The sequence below is a fragment of the Apteryx rowi genome, unplaced genomic scaffold, assembly GCF_003343035.1.
Source record: "Apteryx rowi isolate R43461 unplaced genomic scaffold, aptRow1 scaffold_21, whole genome shotgun sequence".
In the NCBI taxonomy this organism is placed as follows: domain Eukaryota; kingdom Metazoa; phylum Chordata; class Aves; order Apterygiformes; family Apterygidae; genus Apteryx; species Apteryx rowi.
In genome coordinates this window covers 520,623-545,409 of record NW_020448419.1, presented here as the reverse complement: position 1 = coordinate 545,409, position 24,787 = coordinate 520,623, and the positions used below count along the sequence as shown (strand labels likewise).

The following is a 24,787-nucleotide window of genomic DNA, read 5'->3' as shown; positions in this document are numbered from 1 at the left end:
CCAACACTTATGGTACAAAACAGCCTAATAAAAATAGTTTAGTGCATATGTAACTTACTCTGTTTAGATTTCTAAAGTTTAATAGAACTTGCTTTTAAAAGATATGTATTTACAGTAATATTTTACAAAAATCTTTTCCAAGCCCCTGACACTGAAGACTTCCATGAAGAAACTTTGAAAAAAAGAACAGTTTGATATGAACACCACTGCACTTAAACTGAAGACATTTGAAGCAGGCACATCAAAGAAAATACAAGGAAAGTAATATTAATATCAGAAGTACAAGTATAGTTATACTGTAGCAGTATATTTCTGTAGTAAATGCAAGCCTAAATCTAGTGGATATACAAGAACTAGTAATGTCAAAACTGGTTTCTTGCAAAGATACGAGATCATCTGTAGTTAAGTGTTGATCTTGTTTCTTTTTGGCTTCCCAGAATACTGCTTGAGGGTGGAGTTGTGGTAATTCTCTTCCAGTGTGTCTCTGCAGGTTTAAAAAAAAAAAAAAAAACACACACACAAACAAACAAAAAACTTAGTATTTGAGTGAGTGAGAGCTGAATCAGAAAAACAAAGATACCAAAGATGGCATCTAGATAATAAAGTTATCCCTGAGAAGGCAATGTGGTTTCGACAAGGTCTTAACTCTGGAATTTGCATGAATTTAGTCAGGATTATTCCTTTTAAATGTATTATGATTCAGCCTTTGAAACAGCAATACTCCATATTTATTTACTGAAGTCAAAAACTGATGTTCCTCTGTATCTTTAGCTTTTGTTCCCAACAGTGTTAATACATAAAGTATTTACAGTGTTCTTGCTAATAAATTTTAACCTGGAAACCTAGACAGTACTCAGAAGTTTGATTTGCTGTTTCAATTTGTGTAAGTGTTGTATGAAGTTCTTGCATTTCATAGTGAAGCTGATCTGATTCATTACAGATTGTAAAAATATGCTATTAATGTGTTTTTTGTTATCCTTGGTTAGTTTTGTTTTCTTTTTTTTTCCTTTTTTTTTTTTTTTTAAGTCTTCAGGAGCAATGGCATCCCTAGCTTACCTTCTGATCTTCATTCTCTGAAATGAAGCCCCGAAACACCCACAATTCTGTTTCTTATATATCCAAGACTTCAAAACCCCCCTTTTACCATATATTTTACTCTCTCTTAGATAAATTTCTAACTTTAGTTTTCATTCCATGATTTCATTCACACTATGTTATATTTCTGAATACATCCCATGTACTTTCAACTCTAGCAATATAGTTTTCTTGGTGAAAATTCATGACCTAAATTGTATTTATCTAATTGGAATTTTGTGTCCTATCAAAGTGCTTTATTCCTCTTTCAGATTAGTGACATACAGGTGTGTCAGTTTATTTTCCTGTAATGAAAAACAGGCACTGCCATATAGAAATGATACTATGATGTCCAGCATAAGGGCAGCTTGTAAGGTTTTTTCTTCTCTGCTTTTTTGTTTGTTTCCCCATTCTTTTTTATATGTTACTATGACTTCCTTATTTTCTCTCTTGCATTTTGCTAGCTGTCAGGTCTTTCACAACTGTCCTACTTATTCTCTCACTCTTCTCATTCAGGTATTTCCTTTTCAGCATAGAAATGTTTCTCCTTTTCTTTTATACCTAGACTGTAACTGCTTTCCAGCTGCCTTACTAAGCAGACCCGCTTGTAAGTCTTTCTTCTCATCCTGTCACTGTCCCAGCTGGGTGATGTTTTTCTGGATGGGCTTCCCTCAAGAGAGAGACAAGGAAGAGTACAACTCTCTCTCCACATTCTGGGTTCAGTCCTTTAGCTGCATCATCTATTAATGGCAACAAGAGTGGTCATCCCATCTAACTAACTGTCTAAGCTGCAGTGAGGCGCCTGCTGTGAACTTCTCTGGGCAGCTGCCTAACCTAAGTGTTTGGAATTGCTCCCTGGGGTATGCATGACACGCACGGCGTCTAGTTGCTGGGGCAGGTACAGCAACTCCTTCTCCCAGGCCAGCATTACCCAGTCCCCAACCACTCCAGACCGCTTGTGCTAATGCTTACCCTGCCTTCAGTGAGGTCACATGCACATTCTTGCAACCAATTTTGGTCCATCAAACCTGGTTCCTCTTTTGTTCTTTCAAAATGCTACCAAAAAGACTTCCCTCTGTTCTACATCACATATTCTTATTAGAGTTTGAAGGAAACGTTCCTTGGTTGCCATGGTTGTACTCAACCTACATATATGAAACTTTGTTTTCTGTTTTCCCTTTGTTTATGCAATATGGTACTTAAAATGTTGCTGCATTAAGCTTTGTTTCTTTTCCCCCTTTGTGCATGAAGTACTCCTCTTAATTTACCTAATGTCAGTACTCCAAAATTTCCTTTTTATCTTTCCTGTACTGATCCCCTAAATTATGGGAAAGGGATAAACAGGAAGCCTGCAATACAGAAAAAACAACATCCTGGCCTTTCTTCCTTCTCCAGATTTGAATATCTTAATTTTAATCTGACATCCATTTTAACTCTCCCCTTTTATGCATAATATTGGATGAGTACTACAGAACTATTCTACTTAGTCACAGCATTATTAATTATATTGAACAGTGGCTTTTACTTCAGAAAGACAATCAAAACACGCAATCTAAATGCTAGACCCATGATTGGTCCCATTTCTGCAAAATGTACTTTTTTTTTCCTCCCCCAAAGAGGAGGGAAGCACAGATCCCCCAAGCTACTCTCCAGTGTCAAGATCTGCAAGCCATGCTGTGTGCCTGCTGTTCAAGTGGAACAGGGGAAGGTACCAGGATATCGGCTCTTTTTCCTGCCTTGCTGGTAGAAAACCCAAATACGGCTCTCTTTCTTTCTATACCCACCTCTTACTTAAGACTAAAGTAGCTTTTGTAGAAAGTATACAGGAAGGAAGAGTTTAGGGGGTGAGGGGAATGTTTAATTTTAATATATGTTTAATTTTTTTAATTTGCTAATTGAGGACTATCAAGTGGCACTAGAATATCTTCATGCAAAAACAAAGTCTTACTTGCTACCTTCAGTCTTTCTTTACTGTGTGTCAGGACTCTAGAGACTTTTCATAATTTGTCTACCTGTCAGCCAAGACATGTCCAAAAATTGTTCTGCTCACCACTTTACTGCCTGATGCTCTCAGGTACAGCTGTGCTTTTCCTGCTTCACTCTCCTACCTTGTACTGGAGTCTCCAGGCAGTGATCAGCAGACTGCTTGAAGCAAAGAATTCTGGATTAATAATAAAGCTACCTTTTAAAGTTTCATTTTTTGGTACTTAATAAATAGTTATATGATGATGATTTCTTTCTATACTAAGGAAGCAAACAGGGCAGAGTTTCCATGTTAAAATATATTTAAATCCCACAGAAAGAAAAGGAAGGAACAGACTATGTTTATTAAGATGAACTTTATTCTGCATTATTTTTACTAAAACCTTGATGAATGTGTTTTTTATTCCCTAGGAAAGTACAGTTGCACAGTAAGACTGAATATACTCATTCAACCTTCTTATGCAGTAATTACCAAAACTAGTTGAGCTGAGTGAGTTAACTTCTAAAATCCTCAGATTAAGAAGTCAAAATTTAAGATTACTGTTTAAGAATTCAATTACTCAATTAAGAGTGCTATAAAGTTTTCCACTACTTAGAAAAGGAAACTACTGAAGAAGTAAGTTTCTACCAGAAAAACCAACAGTGACCATAAAAGGAGACTACTGTTTCCACTATCATCCCAATACTTTTATCTCTTGGACAGATACACCATTGCAATATTGAAAGCGCAGTGCCTTTACTACCAAACTATAGAAAAAACTGAAATGAATTTTAGTTTGGAAATAATATGACCAAGCAAACATGTATTTTCTTTGTTATTACACAGAATCATAGAATGGTCAAGGTTGGAAGGGACCTTTGGAGATCATCTAGTCCAACCCCCCTGCTCAAGCATATACATATACCAACTTGTACCGTTTATAGCAAACGTAGTTTGCATACATTTATTGTAGCCTTAAAAAAAAAAAAGTATTTATTTTTAAGAAAGCTGATCTTTCTTTCACAGTGTGTCACGTCTGTTCTACTGTAGCACCGGAAACCTCACCTTCTGCAGTTCAGGCTGCTGAATCATGTCGTTCAATTTAATTGGCTTCTCTTCAGCCTGGAATTGGCTGCGTGTTATCCGAGCATGGGGCCTGCTTAGGCAGTTAGAGTCGTCATCTTTCGTCTTGTTTAGCTTCTGTTGTACTGGTTTCGGTGAAGGCTTTGGTACATGAACCTGTTGATATACAGATAGTAATTCTGTATATTGAAAAAAATTCAAGTGTTCACAATTGTCACAGGTACCATTCCAATCCTTGAACCTGTCAGGTTTGAGACAGGTGAGGCTAGCGCCCTGTTTGCACTTATTACCTAGGCTTTACAAAAAAAGAAAATGAGTTTTAGGTTTGGAATAGTACAATCCAGTAAGCATATGACAACTTCTGTTGTTTACAACTTAGGGGTTGGCTTTTTTTCTTTTTTTTTTTTTAAGGACTCCCCCACCCCAAAAAGGCAGGCATTGAACTATAAAACAGATAGCCTCTCCGGGGACTTCATGCATTACTGTAGTGCCAAAATCCTCACCTGCTGAGGCTCTCTTTGGTGAAGTGTTGTGTTTAATTTAATTGGCTTTTCTTCTTCTTGGAGTTGTGTGTGTGTTACCCCAGTACAGGTTTTGTTTTGACAGACATATTCTTCACCTTCCATCCTTTTTTGCTTCTGTTGAACTGGTTTTGGCATTGGCTTTGGTAAGCGGACCTGTTGATGTACAGTAAACAATTCTGTATAGTAAAAATCCCTCAGTGTTTCACAAAGAGGAATGTTTTAAGTTCAGTACCAAAAATGTAAAATGAGAGTAAGATTAAACAATCACTCTGAAAAGAATTGTTTTTAGCATTTTAATTATCATTAAATATTTTCTTCAAACAGTACAAAGAGCTATGCTGTATTTGGGAAGAATGCTACAAAATAAACTCAGAGTTACAAATCTGAAAACCTTAATTAATAACCTTTAATGGGAACAATGCCAATACATCACTGTTTGTATCGTTATTCAGGAGAGCGGAAAACATTCCTTATCACTGGAATGAGTCAAATGCAAAACTGTCTAAAACAAGATAATCACTAAGTCCTCAGACTCAGGTAATCTAATTTAGGAATGAAGTCTTATATTCTTTTACAGTCTTCTAAAATGTAATGGGGAATATGCTCTGAATAGTTGCATGAGTTAATGCAAGTTCTTTTCCAGTGCTGCTGTAAGCACTAAGTATCAAATGATGTCTGTTTTTGGCTTTTATAACTTGGAAGACAAATGTAGCCAAAACACAGGCTGTATGCCACATGCCTTTGGTACTTCTGGCACACTAATAACTCTGTAACTGTAATGTTTGCATATGGTCCTCTATGCAGCAGCTGCATCTGAATGTAGCAGCTAAAAATGAAGTAATAAGCTTCCTTTTTGTACTGCAAATTAAATGCATACAGGAGATAGAAATTGCACAAACTAAATACTGTTGAAAATGCTAGTGGGCACTTGTATCTATTGTTTAATCCAAAAGGGCTTTTAAGAATATAATCCATAGTTTTACTCTGTGAAAATTATTAATGTTTAGAAACATAAAGGTGCATCTGTTTTGAGTAACTGAAGCTAGTTTCAAACAGTCTAACTCAGGACATAACATTGTAGATAGCCTTGAGAAACGGAATTAGTTAGGTGAGCTTCAGTGCCACACTGACAGTTATCTGAATTCTGGGGCCCAAGCTGTTTTCTCTGCATAGCACTGTACTGCATCGTGCAAGAACTGATAGTCTTGTTGACAGCTAACTCCAGTAACTCTTCACAGCATCTTCACATCAGGTACATGCTTTAAATGACTGAAGCATTTTCAAAACAAGACTTACAGCATTTCTGAAAATATTTACTCTATGCCTAAAGATTACCATATTCTATACTAATAAAAACTACAAGTCGGTATTGATGTAAATTTTTTTTTTTAAATGAAATGTACAAAATCTAGCAGCTAGTCAGCTGGCTTTACCCTATTTCATTTGGCCATAATCCTAGCACTTTCACTGTAGGTGAAAAAGCTGAAAGATTTATCCAGTGCCAAAAACTGGTAAACAAATTTGAGAAATAACTCCGTGTTTTATCATCTGTGTTTGGTGTGCAACTGAAACAAAGAGCCAGGACGTAACCACCGTTATTCCTTTTATGTCACGTCAAGATTAGATTCACGTACTATACAGGGAGCTGTATCCTGAAGTACACGATCTGCAGCAGTTCCTCTTGACATCATCTGCAAGGAACTCGTGTTACAGGATCTGCTTCCTGGTACCTATGGGTGTTTACTGGTCTTCAGAAGGGAATTCACAGAGATCATCTCTTTCCTGTACCAAACTGGTACAGGTGGAGTCACAAAGGTCACCTAAGTCAGATCTTGCTCAAGTGAGGCAACAGTGGATTGTTTGTAGTGGCTCCTACTACTCTTAGGTTCTCTCTTTAATAGGAGAAGTGTTTGGTGAATAAAAGGAGAGGTGGAAAAGGGAATGCGAGGGGCAGAGATGAAAAGAGTCAAACCTAAGATAACTACAGACAGTGCAATGAAGAGATGCAGTGGGAAGTGCTTTTCTGTCAATGAACACTTTCAGGACTGTAGCACCAAAGCACACTAGGCCTTGAATATACTCCAAGGCCAGTAGCCACAGACTGAAAATCAGGTTTTTCTGAAAATGGCAATAGATTTAAAGAAAATTCAGTTATCTGCTCTACTTGCATTTTTCTCTCCATTCAGACTAGTAAAGAAGCTTCATTAAAGTGCTCCTCAAGTCTATTGAATAACCCTAGAAATCTTTCTGTAGCTGTTTTGCAGTGAATGTGACAGGAAACTCTTCCCAGTAAGCAAAACTAGCTAAAGAAACATACTGCAAAAGCAGGTTACTGCTGGAGCATTCTAACTATTCCAAGAAGCAAGAGAGTCAACATGAAAAAAATCTCTCTAAAAAAGTGATGTTAGGTGCCTAGATCTAGTAATTTGCAGGCTCTCTCCGATCTTGTTATTGGCCATCAAAAATAATTCTGCTTCGGCCTAAGGAACAAAAGGGGGGATAACTGACACTTCTCACTCATGGATTTTTAAGTGGGGTTGTGCGATTGCAAACAGCAAGTGCTACAACAACTCTTACAATCTGAAAGTTCAGCATCCATCCTTTATGCCACTATACTATTTTAGGCCAAGGTTTTGGCCAGGCAAAATACCTGAACGAATCAGAAAGTGTTGTGCTTTGAGGCTCAGAGATAAAATTAACAAAACACATTCCTTTCAATCAGTGAATTGATCAGAGCCAATCAGTAAAATAAATCTTTAGTCCAACAATCTAGCTATTTAGTTTTCACTAATAATCTAAAAGTGTGTGTATGACTATGTAAGAATGATGGTTTTTTCAAACGTCAGAATGATTTTCCTTTTAAATTTCAGGTTTATATATGAAACTTGGAGTAAAATTCTAATTTTGATATTTCCAGATTATCTGCAATTTTTCCTATCACCTGTTACATCTTACTGTTTTTTAAGCAGACATTTAGTTATTAAAAAAAGCAAAGGGATTAATCTTCACACAGTTGGTTCAGCATCTTTTTTATGACAGGTTATGCATTCTGTTCTGTTCACAAATGGGAAAAAAATTAGATTTACTATTCAGTATCTGATTCTAAGTAATCAAGCATTCTTGTGAATTGGAAATCCAACCTGATCAGTTGGGTAAGTTAACAACTACTTGATATTTCAAATAAGTTCAAAAAACTGTACGAACTTAAAAAAAAATAAATAAAAATAAAGCTTCTCAAATTAGTGGAGATTAAGTGGTGACCATCATAGCAAGGGAAGTACTGACACTGAAATAGCTTTTGGTTTTATTAAATGAAAAAAAATGATAACACAAGTCAATAAAATTGCTAAAATAAGTATCTCTAATTACCAAGATCAAAATCCAGTGGCTTTTTATTAAACATGAACTTTTGTTCTGCCTTCTGTAATACGTAAATAGTGCTGACAATTGGTTTGTGAGGCACTTGCTACAATAAAACGTAATTGTATCATGAGAGAAAGGTGACAATCAGGAGATCATGAAAAAATTACATATTCTCACTGGTGGTTAATTAGCCATGCAAAACCCCCTCAAACAGATATTCTCTTCTATTAGGAATGATTACTATGCAGGCCTACAGATGTCAATACCACAGTCATTCAAATACTTCTTTCCCTACTAATTGAAGGTTGTAAAGCTCTGGTGCCAAGGTTTTGCTTCCAAAGAGCTAATTTATGACTAGAAGGATATTTTATGTCTTCAGTTGCAGCAGCTACAAAACTCAGCAAATCAGAACCATCTGTGCACTGATACTTGAATCACCATTCATCTAGCAGCCTATCAGTCACATTAGTTTGCATCCTGCATTCTTGGCTCACGTACACTTGTGATGGTCCAAAGTTCATAAGAAATATTAAAAATGAATGGTACCCTGACCCTGCCTTATTGAACACGCATCAGAGGAAGAAGCAGGGCTTTTGCATATGGGTAGTCTCAAGGCAGAGGTATTATGGGACTGACATTTCACAGCAGGTCCAGTAAGGCTGCTAATTACATCAATCTCCACTTATTAAAACGAGGTTTTATTAACTGTATAGTTTCAGACTTAAAAATACAAAGGGAAAACATAACATGATAGCTGTCAGCTTTAAAACTCTGTTAGTACATCATATAGCACTACATACCAATAAAACAGTTAAATCCTAGAATAATACATCCCTCAGATTAGTGGCTGTAAGAATATAAAGGCAAATGACAAAGAACAGTCTAAAAGCAAGAAAATGAATTAAATGCTTTCACTAATAATGGCAACTTTGCTTTTAATCTGGTCAGAAAGAAAAACCTGGCATTCAGGCTTGTCTTCAAGAAGTTAGTGAACAAAGTCCCTGACTTCCCCATTATCCTGAAAGTACATGATTCTCCACAGACCTACTACTTTGAAGTGAGAGGCTGTAGGTCAAAAGGACTCATGACAGTTCTTCCTCCTTAAGGTTTGACATCCCACTATTTAGCAAAGCCAGGGGAAACAGGAATTAACAAACATGGTGTATTTAAGGCAAAAGAACTGCTGCGTCAGTCTCATTTTGAGATCTTAAACTGTTTCTTCTTTTACAAAAGGAGAGACAACCACCCAGCAGGAGATTTCAGAAGACAATCCCAGAACTGTCTTACTTACTTTTGACATTTTAGAAGCACAATGATTTAGTCCACTGCATCCTGCGGTGGAAAATTCCAGAGGGCCATCGTAGCGAGTTCCACTTGACTCTAGTCCATCCAGCAGGATTTTCTTTAGCACTTGATACTTTGGCTTTTCATCATAAGCTAAACCATAAACACATGCCAGAAACTTGGATATTTCACCTGTGGAGCATATTTTAAATGTAAGTTTCACTTGGTGTAAACCTAGAACTTTAGAAAGGTTTTAATTCCAAAATGGATGCCAATGCTACACTGCCAAACAAGATGACAAAATTTCAGCTGAAGACAACATTCAAAATGTAGAACTGACAGTATCTTGTCTTTTTGAAATGGGAAAAGCAAAAACATAAGATTTGGATAAACCAGCTAACCTTTAAGTGCTATGTCTTGTTATAGAAATGCACTAATTTGTATGCTACTGAAAGCTAGTCCACAAGTATAAAAGTTAATCAAAATATTTTATTGACAAATATTCACAGTTCATTCTAAAATAGAAGCATTTTATATTTGATAGATCATACTATCCTTTTAAATATTGAATACTCTCAAAAACAGTATTTTAATTAGCATAGATATTGTACCTTGAATGCTTTGGAGAAAAGCAAAATTTTTTTATTATTATTATTATTTTTTACATCTAATACTTGGACATATATTGTTTTTGAGAGTAAGTTCTAATACAGCCTAATAACAGCATTATTTTGCTATCACTACTGAGTACTTCTAGAGACAGGGAAGCTGCTGAAAGGGCAGAAATAATACTATTAGGAAAAATGTGTGGAGAAAAAACATCTGTTATAGTCCATAAGTAAAGTTTTATTAAATATGCATGTACATTGTGAATGTATCTTATGTAATACACCAGCATTCCAAAAGTTCAAATACACAAATTTCATGGAAATAAGTGAATAGATCAAAAATAGATACTGCCTTTGAGGGAAGCTCAGTGTTTTCCCTAAACCAAAAGGTTTTTTCTCTGGGTTACTTTTGTACTATTTCAGTGCAGGAAACATAGGACAAGCCAAACCATACATTCATTTGTTTTTTTAAACTCTTAATATACTATGCAATAAACCTTTGTAGACAGGTGCTTACTATTTCCAGATACTTACATTTCTAAGATAGTCACTGTTTCCTAAAATCTTGGATTACACAGAGCTAAGATCTGATATGCCAGTACTAGATTCAGTTCTCTCCTGCAGGGATAGCATTCTCATTTAATAAAGAAATTATGTAAAAAACAGTGGTCAAAGGAGGCCCTTGTGCTGGCAGTCCCCTTTTTCCAGAATTCTGGTGGGAACATTAACAATAAAGGCAGCATTTCAGGCACAAGAGTTCAGGTTGAACTCAGCGGCTCAAGCTAGCCTCTAGGCACAGAGCAACAATGAAGAGATGGTCATGAAAGTCCAGGTGCAATCTGACTGCACTCAGATATGTCACTATATGGCACGCACCACAGACGAGATGGATCAAGATTTTTGTACTACCACTTGCAAGGGCTGAAAATCTAGCCCTAATGTCTGCATCATCTACTTAGTAATTGTTTATGGGCTAATACAGGAAAGTAGCAGGAAAAAAAAATTCCTGCAATAAAGCATTAAGTATCTTGGCTATAGAATCATGTATTGTAGAATCACCAGCATTCAACAAGGACCAGAAATTTACCTTCTCTTCTTGCAGTAAACAACCCTTCAAGCTAAAATTGCTTAAAATGTAATAAGCTTATACATGGTCTGATCCAGTTCCACTAAAGTCAACAGAACTATGACTTCAATTAAATTATGCTCTGAATTAATGAGTCTGACGTATATAATCTCACAATAAGTATTACATAAGTACCATGTTATCAGCTAAATATAGCTCTAGTACAGATATTGCAGGCTGAATTCTTCTGTTGAATACATATATATCAAAAGCCAGTCCACTGTACTGCCAGATGTTACACAAACAGGATAAAAGAAAACTGGCCCAAATGCATCCATTCATGAGGTAGGTGTATTTTGTACTATCTGTTATCTTAATACCATATTTAATACAGAATATATCTTCAAGCACTGTGTATGCAGACATTTCTTTACTAATTCCCTTCTTCCCCAGATTTAAAGCCCACTACCACCACCAAACTTGTACTCCAGTATCCGGCAAGAATGACATCCTAACCTTGTAGGAAAGAAGCTAACAATGGAAACCTCATCCGTGGTCTCTGCTCTTCCATCTATGGGAAAGAAGTTGCAGCTGCCTTCTCAGGACTTAACTAACGCAACAGCTAAACACAGGAAGACAGAAAAGGAAGGAAAGTTTAGGGCAGGAGAGAGAGGATGTGGACAGGACTTAAAAAAGGAGCACGGGCGGAAAAGAGGAAGGGAGAAGCTGAGACCCAAGGTAGCCCCTCTAGGCTTGCAATAACTGAGGCATGCATTAGGAAAGTCTAGGTGCAACTGACTCAGATATGAGATAAGAAATCAAGAAGGTGATACAAGACAAAAACAGAAGGTAGAAACCAGATAAAAAGGGCAGGAGCAAGAAAACGCATCAGTGACAGTGTCAATCAAACAGGCATTAGAGAAGAACAAGGGGAAAGGCTGAAAAGGCTCAGCTAGGATGGATGGGAGACCTAGACCACTCACAGAGAATACTCAGCAGCCTGTAAGCTGCCCTGAAGACTCCGCTTGGCCTGCGCTCACCTGCCAGTCTGGCCCCAGTGCTCATCCTCATCTTTAGGATGCTTATATTGACAACTGTGATACTGCAAAGGTTGGTGTGCAGGGGTGATTTCAAGGGGTCCCATAAGGATGACTTCTGCTTGCACACTATGGTTTGCCCTAAGATCAGAGCCCAGTAATACTGCATGGACTCAGGCCATTTGCCTTAGGGTGCAGGACTTGGTGATTAAGTTCATTATTTTAACAGAAGGCTTGGTTAATTTTGTAATACTTTTACTGTTCTTCTGCTCCCCCAAAACAGAGTAAGGCATTTAAATATTTTTCATAGCAGACTAAAGAGCTATATGGTACATACTGTAAGCACACTTACTGCATTTGCTTCCAGAAGAATCCCATTCCGTCACTGAATGCGGGAGCTCATCCATAAGTCTGAAACAACATGAGAATGCAGCAGTTTAATGTGGTTCTGGAGCAGGTGATCCTTCATTTGGGATCTGGGAAGACAGCAAGTCTCAATTCCAAAGGGAGTGGACCTCCGGGATAGCTAATGATTCACAGTACTGCTTTTTTTTTTTAAAAAAGTCTCCTCTTACCAGCTATATTTTTAACTCTTTGGAGGCTGCTGATTTCAGCAAGACTAGACTTACAGCTAGACTTGCATTAAGTTTTTCTTTGCAGATGTTTTAAGTTTTCTAGAAAGAAAAAAAACCCTTTGAGCTTAAATTGCTTGTTCTGGTTTCAGCTTAATGATTAATATTTGCTTTTTGAAATTTAAGAAGCGGTTCTGGTCTGCCTAGTAGTCATTTAACATCAGATTCTTTCTGCCATATTGCTCATGAGCAGCTGGGTGATGGCTGTCAATATTACAAACAGGCAAGGCAGGGAGAAAGGGAGAGAGGGAGGTTAAGCAGCCACAAATCCAGCTTTATAAACTGAAGATGCAGGACCACAGATCTACTTTCTATCTGTTCAAAACCAGAGATAGCCCAGTACACTGCAGCTCAGAAAAAAACATGTCCTAAAAAACAGATGAAGTAACGGTACCTCTCATCTTAGAGCAGATGTGAATTGCAGTGCTTTTCTAGCACATGTAGGATCCTGCAGCAGCACAAGCCCCCTTGCTCTGAGGGAATGAAATCTCTTAGTTCAGTCTAGCTGTTAACACAATTATAGGATACAACTTAAGTTACGTAGTGTCACTGTGGCACCATAGGTCTTCATTTTTTTGAAGATGCAACATTACTGAAGTATTATTTGTGGTCTAAATGTATCTACATTTTTATGAGGCAAAGAACGCACGAGAGTATCTGCTTTGTGTTTTGCACAGCTGTAGAAGTATACAAATGTACAGAGTTTTTTCTCCTCCTCCCACTTACTATTTAGACTCAAAATCCCACGTTTTCCTTGTTTAAAGGAATCATAAAGCTCCATCCACCAGTAACAGGATGTGTTCTCAAATGCATAAAATTGGAGGACCTAAGCTAATAGCCTTCGATTCCATAACCTGGTTAGCCAGCCATTTCAATTTAATTCGTTTGGTACACACTGGCTTCATCCACACCTTAATTTCAGCCAAGTTCTGCCAACAGGAGAAATATGCAGAATCAAGTCCACTGAGTATGCCTTGTCCCAAGACCTACTTTTGTGGTAACTGAGGGACACCGCAAAGTTTGGGTCCATGAAAAATACCCTGTAAAGCCCCCTATGCAGTTTTTGTATTTTGTAACAAGTGCAAAGGGGAATGGGATTATTTAACATGTAGTTACTTGGAATGTACATCTTTATACTACAGTGATTTCATTTTCCCATATAATAAACACAAAAGTAATCTCAAATATTGCAATAATCACATGGTTTATGAGAAGGGTAATTGAGCTCCTCTTGTATTCTTCTCAAGACCTTCCACTCTTGACCGTTCCCCAAAACAGGGTATTAGGCTACATGGACCTTTGGTCTGACCAGGAGTTGTTTTTTAGCCTCAGAAATAGAATCCAAGCTAAATTAAGGGAAAATGTGTACATTTAAATGTATTTCATTTTCCCAAAATTGAAAATCCTAACTCAAATGGAGCATCCCCTCCAATTATGGAACGACATGAGAACTTCTGAAATCAAGTTTACCAGCAGAAATCCTTAAATATTGCCTTTCCAATGCCCAATGCTTTAGTACAGTTGCCTCAACACCCGAGTGCTTCTAGTTTCATCTAGAAAGAATGACTTAAGAAATCATAGGGGAAGGAGGAGAGGTAAATGGTAAACAACAGAATTGGAGGTCCCGTTCTGGCTTCTGCTTTTCAACTGCACTCCACCTTCCAGCTGTCCTAGTCCCTTCCTCATCACAATCGTACAGTCTCCACAGCAAAGGACTGGAGTGCTTAGAAGGGACCTGCCTGTGCTGGTAATGTACTTACCCACTTGCAAGCAACTGGCTATGTACATGTATCCTGACACCTGCTTCTGGCCTTCTAAAACAGTATAGGCACAGAAAAATCAGGTTAAGTAAAAGGGAATGACCTGGGCAAATCATCTAATGCCAAGGAACATAATTTATTATGCTAAGAGGATATTTCTGCTAAATGGAATCTGTATCACTTTCTGTGCATTTCCTCCTAATCATCTCTTTAGTTGGCTTTCTGGAAATACGAGCAATATAAGGGTTAACTGCAAGGGAAGAATTAGTGAAGCAGCTTGATTGATTAAATTGATTTAACATTGAATTGTATAAGTGTTACCTTGCAGGGGGTTGTGTAATGATCAGAACTTCTAAAGGAGAAATATTAAACATAACATACGATGTCAACATTTACAGATGCAATCTGTATTATCCACAGTCTGCAGGCTAACCTTTTTCTCTGTTGAGAGCCGATGCCACACTGAATTTGCAGATTGATTTCTGTGGATCAGCTATCCCTATTGTGTACCTCTGTTGTGACTTGCCCTACTTAAAAGTTTGCTGCTTTCTCCAATTGTGATGTTACATTTATGGATAACTACTCTTCTGTATATCCTTCTACAGGCTACACTGTACCACATGCAATTAACTCTCTCAAGTCCCAACTGTGAAAGCAGTGAAAGAAAACACTAATACACTCTGTTGCTTTAGCAAGCTCTAATGAGTCATGCTGGGAAAAAGAAAAGATTCTAAGCAAGTTCTTTATTATTTTGGTATTTAAATGTTTATAACGGCAGTCAGCTTATATGGCATTAAAAAACCTACATGAAAACATCTGAAAAATAGGTATCAAATAGAAAGGTAAATAAATTAAATGCACATGTGAAAGAAAACTTTCAAGGGACTTTTGTACCATGGTCTCTACCAAGCACCCATGAAGTTTAATGGAAGTCTATAATGTCCTTCCACATGCACAGTATCAGGCATACTCTTGTTCACAAACATTGTTTCTTTAAAAAAAAAGAGTATTAAAAGATATGTAGTGGAGGAAATGACTGTGTATTGTGCATTTATCATCACATCTCCACAGCAGTACATACATAAACATGTGCAAAACGGTATAGATGCATACAGAGTTTGCATCTTTAACAGCTTCTAACATCTCTCTTAATTAAGGAAAATTGTTTTAGCTTTCATGTGAGGTGATATCCTACAGGATGTGAGCTGTCTTTGAAATTCCATTTCGGATCTCTTTTGGTAAATGATAGAGTATGTTATAGGTGTGTGCATGTGTGTGTTGTTTTATTTTTACTTTGTTTTCGCAGTCTGGACAGCCACAGGGTCCTTCAGGTTCTGCTCCCAGGGTAGTTTCCCACATAACCACTGCAGCATGCAGTAGCCAAGGATTTCAAGGTCACCTCGTCTAGATGGGGCTAAAACAGAAGAGGGAGGGGAAAGGGAGAAAAAAAGATGAAGAATAAGAACCAATTCTTAGCAAACAGAAAAGACTTTGATTGAACTACTGTTGATGAAATATGAAAAAGCCAAATGGGCAAAGTGTTTTGTTTGTTCAGCTGTATTAGACCTAAAACGCCCAGGCTTTTGGCCACAGTCCACAGACAGGCAGTGACTTGTTACTGTTGAAGTAAGGGTCAGTTTCCTCACCTCCTCCAGCTTCATCCTTCCTCAGTCTGGCCTGTCACATGGACTTGATCCCCATGGCCTCTGACATGATCCAGACAGCCCATAACTGAGTACCAACACTTTCTCAAAGAGCCAAGCAGTAAAACAAAGAAATAAATGTCTGCTGCTAAATTGCTAACACATGTTCCAGGAAGTCCATGGGGTCCACATTGGTCATGCAGGGACCCTGTGAGTGCAGACTAAACACTGATGGCCTTTCCTGTTCTACTACAGAGCTGTTTGAACTTGGAAGATATGACAAAACTGCCATCTAGTGTACATTTACACACCAAAGTTGTCTGCTTACAAGCGCCATGAAGAGTTTGTTTAGACAGAGTTGTAGCACAGGTTAAAATACACTTGCTGTTTAGCAAGTCCTAGGTAAACTTACCACTACTGTTTCCAGAAAAGAAGTTATTTCAGAAACAACTTACTCTCCTCCTGAACAGCCCAAACAGATATACTGACTATAGAACACAATAGAAATAATACTATCAAAAATTAATGCCATGCCCAACTATCTCCTGTACAGAAAAACAGATGACTTAAGTTAATCTATAGATTGACTTCTACAAGAAAAAAAAAAAGTACAATACTAATAGAATTACTATTGCTTATTGCTGCTCAGAGTAAAACAAACTTAAAAAAATAAAACACACCCAATTGCTGCAATATTTCTTTGCGCAGAGTTGACTTACAGCCTATAGTTTGTGAGACAGGACAATATAGAATATGCTAATATAGAAACTGTTAATCATGATTAAAATACAATAGACATAAAAATTAAATTTATACTTTCCCAAAATGAATTTGAGCTCTCCAAGAATGAAAGAAGATTTCAGATTTGTTTGGTACTTTTTTGCTAGAGTACAGACTAGTAGTAGGGCATAGTGCTGTTAATCCAGATGTAAACAGATATCATATTTTATGGATCTTCATTAAATAAATTCCAGAAAGTCACTCAGCAAACTTACCGTTTAATTTAAGAAGTCATCCGCTAAAAGCTACAGTGCCAACATATCATAACTGTTTCTTGTTACCGTACACACATTACTATAAAAGCAGAAGACAAGATTAGTTCTTACACATTCTCTATCTTAACTGCTATTAGGCTATCGGATTATTAAAGGCCCTTCAATCTAACAGAATGCTACACCATCCCCTGGGTGTCATTTATTTTCTGCACTAGATTCAACAATGTCCTAATGCAAGACTTGGCTCTCATATTAAAATAAAAACACAATCTCTACCACTTGCTGCTCTGTAGCAATTTCTCCAGTCATAAATCTCCTGTTAACTGTGGAACAATTCTATTCATACACATGTGTTCACAACTCCTTTTTCCATTATGGCAATTCCAGATTAGAACCATATAAGCCAGCATTTTTGATTGCAGATCCTCTAATTTTCACAAAACGCTTTTCTGGCACCTGTTTGTCTAGGATGGGCTACATACAAAGTGGCCTTTTGAAAAAAATTATCAAAATTACACTGGACCACTTTTTTTCACTGAGGGAGTAATTGATATGAGGCTGTAAATAACAGTAAGTCAATTAGATTTCAGAAGCCAGCCTAAGATAACTGGTTGGCTGATGAAAGAGTCCCCAGAGAGTAAAGTTTACTTAGTTTGGCCATGTCTAACTACCTTCTAATTCACATTTAGATCTTTTGTCCATTTCCTGACTACTACGTCAGGAACACGTGCAAGTAAGACTTTACTAATGCGTTCCTAATGCCATAGTAGTCAGCTGAAGACAATAAATAAATAAATAGTAATACACGTAACGAAGCCATACCTCACTAAAAACAAAGGCAACGTGTTTTACAAAGAGATGGTAAATTCCCGTATCACTTTATCTATCAGATCCCCCAAAATGTTTACTACATAAAGAGATTTACATGTGTTTTTCATAGATCCACATGAAAGTGTCAACATTTGATTATTTGACTATACTAGCTTTCTCCCTGCTGCTTTCTTGGTTCAGTATGAGAGGTGCTAGCTTCCTCAACTTTTTAAATAATTTTGATCCTTGCAAATAAATAAACAAACTAACTAACTAATATTTAATGAATTAATATGATCTATGAACAATGGAATAGATTTTCATCCCATATTAAATCCTAATACTTTTATTTCAACTGTATTTTTATTTGAAAAAAAGTCTGCTAATACAATTTGAGATTACAAGAGTTCTCGATAAACATGAACTGCAAGAACACAGTCTGGCCTCATTTTAAATGCGATAGCCACACAATAACAAAACAATTCCACTTGATAACCTGTCACTATTATAGGAGTATATATTCAAAATAATACTTATTTAAATCAAATTCTCTTTTATTTAAAATATTTAAATACTTTTTTTTTTAAGTAGATATCTGATTTCTACTTTCCTATTCATCAGGATTTTTTTTTTTTTTTTTATTTTAGTCTCTCATGAAATACTATTTAATGGGACCACGTTGGTGATATTTTATTTTACAGTATTTTTATAGTTTAACTTTTTTACTTGAAGATTTAAGGCCTGATTCTGTACTCACTCCTGCAAAGATAAATCAGGAACAACTCCACGGAAGTTAATGAATTAACAACCATGTCAATGAAATCAGAGTCAGACCATAAGAAGTTTTATATACAACACAAACATATATACTCAACATGCAGGCATAGGGTTGAACAATAACTCAGAATAATGTAACTGAAGGAATTCACACTGAGAAGAGAATATATTATGTCTCTCTGTATACCAGATTTGGCAGTTTGCTGAGTTCTAATATAAATTCAGATTACTATTTCAAAATAGAACATAAATGATATCACATCAGCCACTCTAAGCTCTCAACACTACAATGCTCTACAAAACTCATCTTCAAGCCATATAAAAACAAGAGTTTTCCTCTATGGCCCTTATTAAGCCAACTTTCTCAAGCCCTTTGTAAAGATCTGGGAAGGTAATGAGCGACAGAGATGAAATGTTTTTCTATTATTTTTAATTAGTACTGTTACACTATAATTTCCCCACTGCTGTTTCTTTAGATTGGAAACTTTTCATAGAAATGATCATTTTAGTTGCTTCTATTGTGTTTACATGCAGTGGAACCTCCAATTCCTAATGTCATTATCAGCATACAAATTCATATTAATTCGCAAACAAATATAACTCATATACCATAACCATTAATTCAAAAGCCCATAAAAAAAAAAAAAAGACTGTTAACATGACCATGGAGAAGTATAATTATGTCCAAAATGAATCATCACAGTGTTTTAATCTACAATGAACTAAAAGCGACAGAGCTTTTTAACTCAGGGTTGAGAAGATAAAACCAGACAAACACAAGAATTTGTCAAAATCGGTGCCTGTATTAGGGGCAGGAGGAAGGAAGAGATCAGAAAAGCAAACAATGAAGTATTTCTTCCCCCAGGTCCTGGTCAATCTGAGGAATTCACTGCAGCGGGATAGTAAATAACTGAATATAGTGGATGGTTAAAGGGAGAAAAGAAGTCAGATAAATTTTAATACTTGTAGGCCATTCTATACAGATTCATACAGTCTCAAGGACAATTGCTTGCAGGGGCCAGGAACAATTTCTCCTTTCCCCCTATATACTTCTGCATCATTAGTATGGCACTTTGTTTGCTAATGTACTCGCTGCGTAATAACCACCATCAGTCATGGGATGCTGGAAAGAAAAAAAACAGTTCCAAAAGCATGTTTGCATGACAGCTCTTCCAGAGAATTCAACCCTGGGCATGGCAATGAGCAACTTCTCCTACGTCAACTGTGGCCAATGCCCCAAACTTGAATCCTGAAGCTACACACACAACTCTTTACATGGCTGATAGGCATAAAACATACAGCATACCTGGGAAGAGTTCCTGAACTCATCCGCAGGGACTCTGCGTAACAGGGAGTAACAGGGACTCCCCAGCAGCTCCATTACCTCCCTGCAGGCTGCACCATGTGGTCGCGGAGGTGCTGCTCCAACAGTATCAGCCTCATAATCCTGCGGGCTCATGTCTTTTCAAGGGCAAGATCAAGGCTGGCCAGGAGCCCACACCTCAGCAATGTCCAGTCATGGGATGCCCAGGAGTCACATAAGTCACCTCACAAGTCACAGAAGCTGCAACATTCCTGCCTCTGTCCTAACTTATGAGCATACTGCAAGCCAGCAGGTCTTACAGGCTGCAAGTTCCCAAACTGTGATCCTCAAACCTCTTCAAAACACCACAGCTGTACGGGACAATCGCAATAGCCTCACCTCCGAACTCTGTGCACGTGTGCTCTTCTCAAGGGGCTGACAAGAAGGTGCTGACAAGTAGCTATCAGGTTCACTAACTTGGAATTTCTGGTTTAGAAAATGAGAAGCCAAAATTAAAGAAAACAGCCAATTCCATGCCACGCTCATCAGTTGTGCTGGAAAGATGTGATGCTCATTATTGTATTTTAGCTACTTCTGCCCATTCTCAGCAGGACAGAATAAACTTACAGAGAAGTTTTTAAGAACCTGTTTGATCTTCTTCCTTCTCCTTGCCAAAGCCTGACTCTCCTTTCACTTACTATAACCTTCTGCTCCCTCTTCTCCTGGGTACATATTTCCAATCTATCCAACATTCAAAAACTAAAACATCTTTTTATTTATTTTGCACTGCAAAGTTCTGCCCATTTTTCATGACACACATTATACTCTCCTTTTATTTTTTGATTTACAATTTGTCCTGCGTACAGTCTTTGGGAAACACATACCAAACTGCAGCAGATCTATAATTCATTTGACCAACAAAAAAAACCACAACAGGCTCCCTCTGACTACTAAATATACATGGACAAACTCCAACTATAACTCTAGATCCAGAGCCATTTAGAGCTGAAATGCTCTGGAAGAGATGCAGGTTCAGAAAGAATCTATTTCCAGGCGTAGGTGTTAATATTCCTGCACATCCTTCCTCACAAAACGAACCCTGCATATATTCTAGTGAACCCCTGCAAGTAAAAGAAACAGTAAAATGGACAAGCATTGAGCTATGTTTTTAATGTCAAAAGGTAATGGTTCTGTTAGAGCAGCAGGGAAAATGAGAACAGAAACCGCAGAGCTCTCCCTACGATCAGGCCGATGCCTGCACTGCGCTGTACAAACGCTGTGTGTAAGCACCCGGACCGACCTCATGGAGCACATACTGCAACAGCCCAGTGCTAAGGGCACAAAGCACTCACCAATAGGTTGCATCAAAGACAAATGTAACTATCTTGCCTGAAAACAGGGCATAAGAAAAAAAAACAAAAAAATCCCCAAAAACAAAACACAAACTTTTGCTCAGTGAATAAATTTCCTCGCAAACTGATTTCACTAACTACAAAAAAAAAAAAAAAAAGCAATAACCTGATGCAAACTGTCATATGCTCTATGTACCCCTAAGCCTGCCCAAAATCACCCCTACTACCTAAAGTAGCTTTTGTTATTCTAGCTGTGTGTGTCAGTTTTGCAAGAATTTAGGTAAGTTCACTATCCAATGCAACAGACAACCAAACTGCTAGCAGTTATTAAGAAATATGTTTGTTAAAAGGAAAAGGAGAATTATCTTGAAACATATAGCAAACAAAAAGATGTGTTGGAGGGAATTCAAGACAGATAGTTCATACTCTTATGTTCATCAATGATAGCAAATTAAAACTGGTTTTATGCACTCAAAGCACAGGACTAGAGTATTTAAAAAAACCTCAATATGTTAAGCGCAGTGTATCTCCAGAGAAATTAGGTATTGACTGCATGCCTCAGTGAGTAGAAAATCTACAAAAATCCATAAAATGCATTGATCCAAATATTACTTTTTCACACTGTAACAATTTTTTAAATGTATATTGGTTGAGGATATAATTCTCTTTAATTATCAAGCAACAAGCAAAAATGTAATACTGTTTATACAGTATGGTCTTTAAAAATGAATATGAGATTATACTCTCCCCCTCGAATGCTATGTTAAAACTAACAATGAAGTTGTGCGTCATATGGAATTTGCATCAAAGTAAAATGAGTTTTAGTTAAAAATGCCCTGTAGAATGTTACCTTGTTCAGTGCCCCTTACTGGCCACAGGTTAGGCTGCAAAGAAATCCAGCCACAGAATACAAGAAAGCTGATGGTGTGGCCAGATCCGGTGGCAAAGCCTTGACTTGGTCCATGACTTGGTTCAAAGTTAACGTTGGATATAGATAGGGGATGTAACTGAGATCGTGTTGAATACTTGACAAGTCTGGAAGCCTCCAAGAAGCACTATCGCAGCCTTCAGAGCCCACACGCACTGGACAGAATGCAAGTGGATTGTGCAAAACGTAGAAAACTGAAACAAAAACAGCATGAAGAGCCGAGACATAAGGCAGGGCAGCTGCTCCCAGCCTCTCCTAATTCAGGGAGAATTCCTCTACAGTTCTGGCACAAAGTCCAAACCACCAGGACCATCAGTTGCCATCAGCATACATTAAGCTAACTTGTTTGAAGACGCTGATTCGCAATCAGCTGCCGTAAGAATGGCACGTCCAACTCAGCCCTTACCAGAGACTGCCAGAAGAATGCAGACCACCAATTCTACCACTGAGTGTTGCCACGCAGTGTCCATGCGAGGAACTGTCCTGGATCTCAGTGGACTGTGTAGCCTCTACAACTGATGAGCTCCACAGAGAGCTTGGGGAATGAACAGGTATGCAGCGGGGTTAATCTCACAGTTTAACTGGTGAAACACCAGTGTTGATTTAAATTAGTGGGAAGTGATTGCATTTGATTGGCTTTATGGAAGGAGGTTATCAGCTTCAAGCATCACCAAGAAGCACTTTGGAAAGCAACAAATTCATAACTTGGTTTTAAATTTCAGCATGAATCTCAAATCACTATATATTCAGATAGCTACTTTATAAATAGAAAGCAAAGCAAGTCACAGTGTTCCTGTGTGTCTAGCTCAATACAACAAATGGTACTATTCAGGGATTTTGAGGGTTGAGACATTTATGTCACTATATACACTCAAGAAAAGCCCTCTGGAAAGAATCTCATCTATGTAAAATGACTTTTAAAGATTAAATTATATTCAAAGAACATTAAAATAAAAATTATTCCACCCTGAAAAATTGAGTAACACTAGAATTAAGGTTGTCAATGCAGTCTTTAAATACTTTTTAGAAGAGCACCCCATTTCACTTTGTAGGTGACAGACTGCTGAGAGAATCAATCATGAACTGAGAGTTCAAGAGACTGTTGAGCAAAGACCTTTGCCCCAACTGTTGGAAAACTTGCAGTGCCCTAATGTCCTTAAACATCTCTACAACTCTACACCTCGCAACAAAAGATGAAGGAAAACAGTCGCTGCGTTTTGCCGTCTAGACCTGCAGAATCTCACAGAGTTAATGCAGATGCACATTTTCCCTGGGATGTTGAGAGACCTGCTGCAAATGGGAAACTCTGGTAATTTGACCTTAATGGATTCAGGCTGTTACAAAGCTGGAGCTGGAGCCGAGGCATTCAGCGTGAATACTTTGGATTCTCTGCAACATGCCAGATTTCACACCATGTTCTGCAGGCCTTTCTGTCGGGAGCAACAGAAAATTTGGAGATTTTCTCTCTGCAACTATTAACAAGCATAAAGTTTCTTAGTTCTGAGATTGGGGTAAAGTCACTCAAGCTACCTTTCTGAATATTTTCTTTTCTAGAATCCTCCACTTTTCACCAATTCAACCATGACTTCAGCCACTTGAGGAGGTAATCTAACCCATAGTTTGCTAAAGACAGCTGCTTCACTCACACTTGTATGCACACATACCTGCTACATGTCCACTAGGCAAATTAATTGCTATGTCTATCCAACTGCTGAATCCCAAATACACCAAACTCTAGCTATTCTTCCAAAAGCATCCACATAAAATACTAGTACTTAGCCACATGTCTCACGCTACCAGGAAAAACAGCCAGAGTCAGATCTCCAGAAAATGCACTATATGCTTGGGTGATCTAGAAGAGGCTGAAACAGATGCCCTCTTCACCACAAAATATTTTTTAGCAGGTGAAATCATGCAACTGTCTTAGCGGCAAATACTTGACAGTCTTATTTCATTTTTCCTAATGACCAGAGTTAAACGACTGCAGGTTTTAACAGCGCCGGCAAATTATCAAGACCCTCTACATTACATGGTCAATGGTCCTTTTAATAGAAAAAGCAATAATATACAGTTGTTTGTGCCAACTAAAACTCGTTAGAAAGTATTAGTTTAAGGTAACAGTTCAGCAGCTATTAACAAGCACAAATTTCTGTAGTTATCACTTGTGACACAGTGATCTTAGCAAAACTGGCAACATAAACCCATTCCTTTTGTTTTAGAAGATCTTGGGGGGGAGGGGAGGTAAGGATAAAGAAAAGTTAACAAAAACACTGTTTCGAATTAAGAGTCAAAGTTTTTCAATAATCACCATTTTTTCACTAACATAACATTAGAATTGACTTTTTGTCTTGCTGACATAGCAACTAAGAAAGTTGTGTTGCATTGACCATATTGATTGTGAACAATGCAGCCATCAGTGGGACTTTGCACCATATATTTTCGATATTGACCTCCCATTCCCTTTTCCATGGCTCTATGGGTCTGCTATTGGATTTGGACTGCAGTGTAATAAACAGCTAAGGTTTAATTAATGGTAAATGAATACAAGACATAGGTTATGACTTTAACTAATTAGGGAATTGTTG

General features: G+C 37.6%; 2 protein-coding genes across 7 annotated transcripts in view; one reads left to right on the top strand and one right to left on the bottom strand.

Moving 5' to 3' along the window:
- FANCL (FA complementation group L) overlaps positions 1–229 on the top strand; it is a 43,136-nt gene extending 42,907 nt beyond the window's left edge. For all 5 annotated transcript variants that reach the window (XM_026064168.1, XM_026064166.1, XM_026064167.1 and 2 more), the window contains one exon: positions 143–229. In XM_026064168.1, coding sequence (XP_025919953.1) covers positions 143–178 — 36 coding nt within the window. In that variant the 3' untranslated portion in view covers positions 179–229. The remainder of the gene's footprint in view (positions 1–142) is intronic.
- VRK2 (vaccinia related kinase 2) overlaps positions 224–24,787 on the bottom strand; it is a 50,311-nt gene continuing 25,747 nt past the window's right edge. Inside the window, exons 8-14 of one of the 2 annotated variants that reach the window (XM_026064165.1) lie at positions 15,688–15,808; positions 12,355–12,413; positions 9,299–9,483; positions 4,624–4,797; positions 4,103–4,276; positions 3,125–3,216; positions 397–484 (exon numbers count right to left, since the gene is read on the bottom strand). In XM_026064165.1, the coding sequence (XP_025919950.1) occupies positions 3,145–3,216; positions 4,103–4,276; positions 4,624–4,797; positions 9,299–9,483; positions 12,355–12,413; positions 15,688–15,808 (785 nt within the window). In that variant the 3' untranslated portion in view covers positions 397–484; positions 3,125–3,144. Of the gene's footprint in view, positions 485–3,124; positions 3,217–4,102; positions 4,277–4,623; positions 4,798–9,298; positions 9,484–12,354; positions 12,414–15,687; positions 15,809–24,787 lie in introns of both variants that reach the window. The other variant, XM_026064164.1, reaches the window with a different exon arrangement.